This window comes from Thamnophis sirtalis, unplaced genomic scaffold, assembly GCF_051295495.1.
Source record: "Thamnophis sirtalis isolate CommonGarterSnake01/CBP01778 unplaced genomic scaffold, rThaSir2_p1.2 scaffold_4, whole genome shotgun sequence".
NCBI classification, from domain to species: Eukaryota; Metazoa; Chordata; class Lepidosauria; order Squamata; family Natricidae; genus Thamnophis; species Thamnophis sirtalis.
This window is the reverse complement of record NW_028261384.1, coordinates 130301401-130303827: the sequence shown is the minus strand read 5'-3', so window position 1 is coordinate 130303827 and position 2427 is coordinate 130301401. Positions and strand designations below refer to the sequence as shown.

Below are 2427 nucleotides of genomic sequence, written 5' to 3'. Positions count from 1 at the left end.
GAAGAAAACTAATTTTGCATGAAATTAGTTATATTATATTACATTTCATTTTGTATTTGGAGCTGAAAGAATAGGAACATCTGCAAATATATTTTTTACAATCATTGTGTTTTATTACAAGGTTTCTATGAAGTTTACATCCCAGTGAGGAACTTGTAAAAATGGTTCTTCCAATCCATCTATGATTAATTCTAATCCAATAGCGTTTGTGCAAATGGAACATGTTATTGTGACTAAGCCCAGTTTCTTAAAAAATGAAATAAAATTATAGCCTCTTTTGTGTAGAGAATTAATGTTTTTTTTTTTATTTTTTTCGCCTCATCAGATGTTCCCTGCTATTTAACTCAGGCCTTAAGACAATTACATAGCATTTGGGAGAAAAGATACAAATCAATAAACCAGCACCAGAGGCCAAAATGGAGAAGATCTCCACAGCCACCATGTATTTTCCTTTGGTGCATAAGTAGGTTGGAACAAAGGACAACCAAACAGCACAAAATAACAACATGCTGAAAGTGATAAACTTGGCTTCATTAAAACTATCAGGCAACTTTCTGGCCAGGAAAGCAAGAGTAAAACAGATAACAGCCAAGATACCCATAAAAGCCAATACACAATAAAACATGATAGTAGAACCTTCATTACATTCCAGAACAATTTTTTCAGTTACTGACTGAGTATCCAAATCTGGGAATGGAGGTGAGGTTGCCAACCACACCGTACAAATAGAGGCTTGAATAAAAGAGCTAGAAAGAACAATATAGGTTGCTAGTCTTTTCCCCACCCATTTCCTCATTTGGGATCCTGGCTTGGTGGCCATGAAGGACAGAACCACAATGATGGTCTTGGCTAACACACAAGAAACCGCCACTGTAAAGATGATGCCAAAAGCTGTTTGGCGGAAGAGGCAGGGTATCTTCTCAGGCCGTCCAATGAAGAGCAAGGTACAAAGGAAGCAGAGGAAAAGAGACATGAGGAGAGTATAGGTAAGGTTCCGGTTGTTGGCCTTCACGATGGGAGTATCCTGGTGCTTGAGGAAGATTTTAAGTACCACAGCTGTAACAAAAGAGAAGGAAAGAGCAAATATGGCCAAACTGATCCCTAAAGATTCTTCATAAGACAAGAAGCTTATATCTTTTGGAAGGCATGCATCTTGGTCATAGTTTGGATATTTATCCTCTGGACACTGGACACAATCATCCATATCTGAAAAAGAAAGCATTAGCAAAAAAAAAATCTGGAATGATTTAGAAATGTAGATAGATTTCTATCTTTGTAGTCCACATCCTTGGCCCAAGCCAAAGAAGCCATCTTGGTATCCTTCAAACAAACATGGCTACTTGAGAAATTCTGGGAGTTGAAGTTCACAAGCCTTAAAATGGCCAAAGTTTGAAGAACTCTTGTCTTGTTTAACTGTTTCCTAAAAATTGCTACTATTTTTTTTATTCCCTCCCTTTTCATTTGGTATAATCTTTGTACAATTGCCTCCTCACACTGTTTTATTTCTCTCTCTCCCCCTCCTTTTAAACCAGTCTTATAAATTCCTCTCTTCACATTATTCTCTGCCTTCTGTATCTCTCTGCCCATCTTCCACTCCCTATCAGGACCACTAGATAGTAAAAATATCTAACATCAAACTGGGAGTGGGACAAGGGGAAAAAAGCATTTTGTATAGATCTAATCCATTGAACACTGGAATCTCTTCCTTCAGATGGAGTGAAAACTGTCCTTTGCATTTTCTTAATCAAGACAATGAAGATTTAACAATTAAACATTTTTCTTGTTTATGCATTTATTTCTGTTCTGGAATTAAAGAAAACAAAACTTGTATTCTTGAAAAAAGGTAGATAGATTTCTACTAAAATTTGGTAGATTATGCACACCTTCAATAGACTTTGGGAGAGAAAATCACCCCTGCATTTTGAATGATTTTTTGGGATTGAAGGTCACAACCAGCATCTCTTTATAGTATATCTTACCTGTCTGGTTTGAAATTTTCCCTTCAGGGCATGGAAAGCAATTGTAGCAACAGTTTGGCTTCCCTTCTATCTTTGTCTTACTGGTGCCTCCATGACATTTGTCATTACAGAGAGAAAGGGGCCATGTCTGTCCCAAAATGAAAAGGGTAAGCGATTTACAATTATGAAATGAGCTAAAAAAAAAATAGCACAGTAGTACCCTTTTTTATGCCCCTCAGACAGGGTCCGCAACTTGGGAGTCCTCCTGGACCCACAGCTGACTTTTGAACACCATCTGTCAGCTGTGACCAGGGGAACATTTGCCCAGGTCGCCTGGTGCACCAGTTGCGCCCCTACCTGAACCGGGAGGCTCTCACAACAGTCACTCGTGCCCTTATGACCTCTAGGCTGGAGTACTGCAATGTGCTCTACATGGGGCTGCCCTTGAAGAGTATTCGGTGACTTCAGC

The 2427-nt window shown here is 38.8% G+C and overlaps 1 protein-coding gene across 2 annotated transcripts in view; it reads right to left on the bottom strand.

Moving 5' to 3' along the window:
* Nucleotides 1–304: 304 nt before the first annotated feature.
* Nucleotides 305–2427, bottom strand: part of LOC106553536 (vomeronasal type-2 receptor 26-like) — a 12151-nt gene continuing 10028 nt past the window's right edge. For both annotated transcript variants that reach the window (XM_087712062.1, XM_087712063.1), the window contains 2 exons: nt 1980–2106; nt 305–1206 (listed from right to left, as the gene is read on the bottom strand). In XM_087712062.1, the coding sequence (XP_087568188.1) occupies nt 305–1206; nt 1980–2106 (1029 nt within the window). The remainder of the gene's footprint in view (nt 1207–1979; nt 2107–2427) is intronic.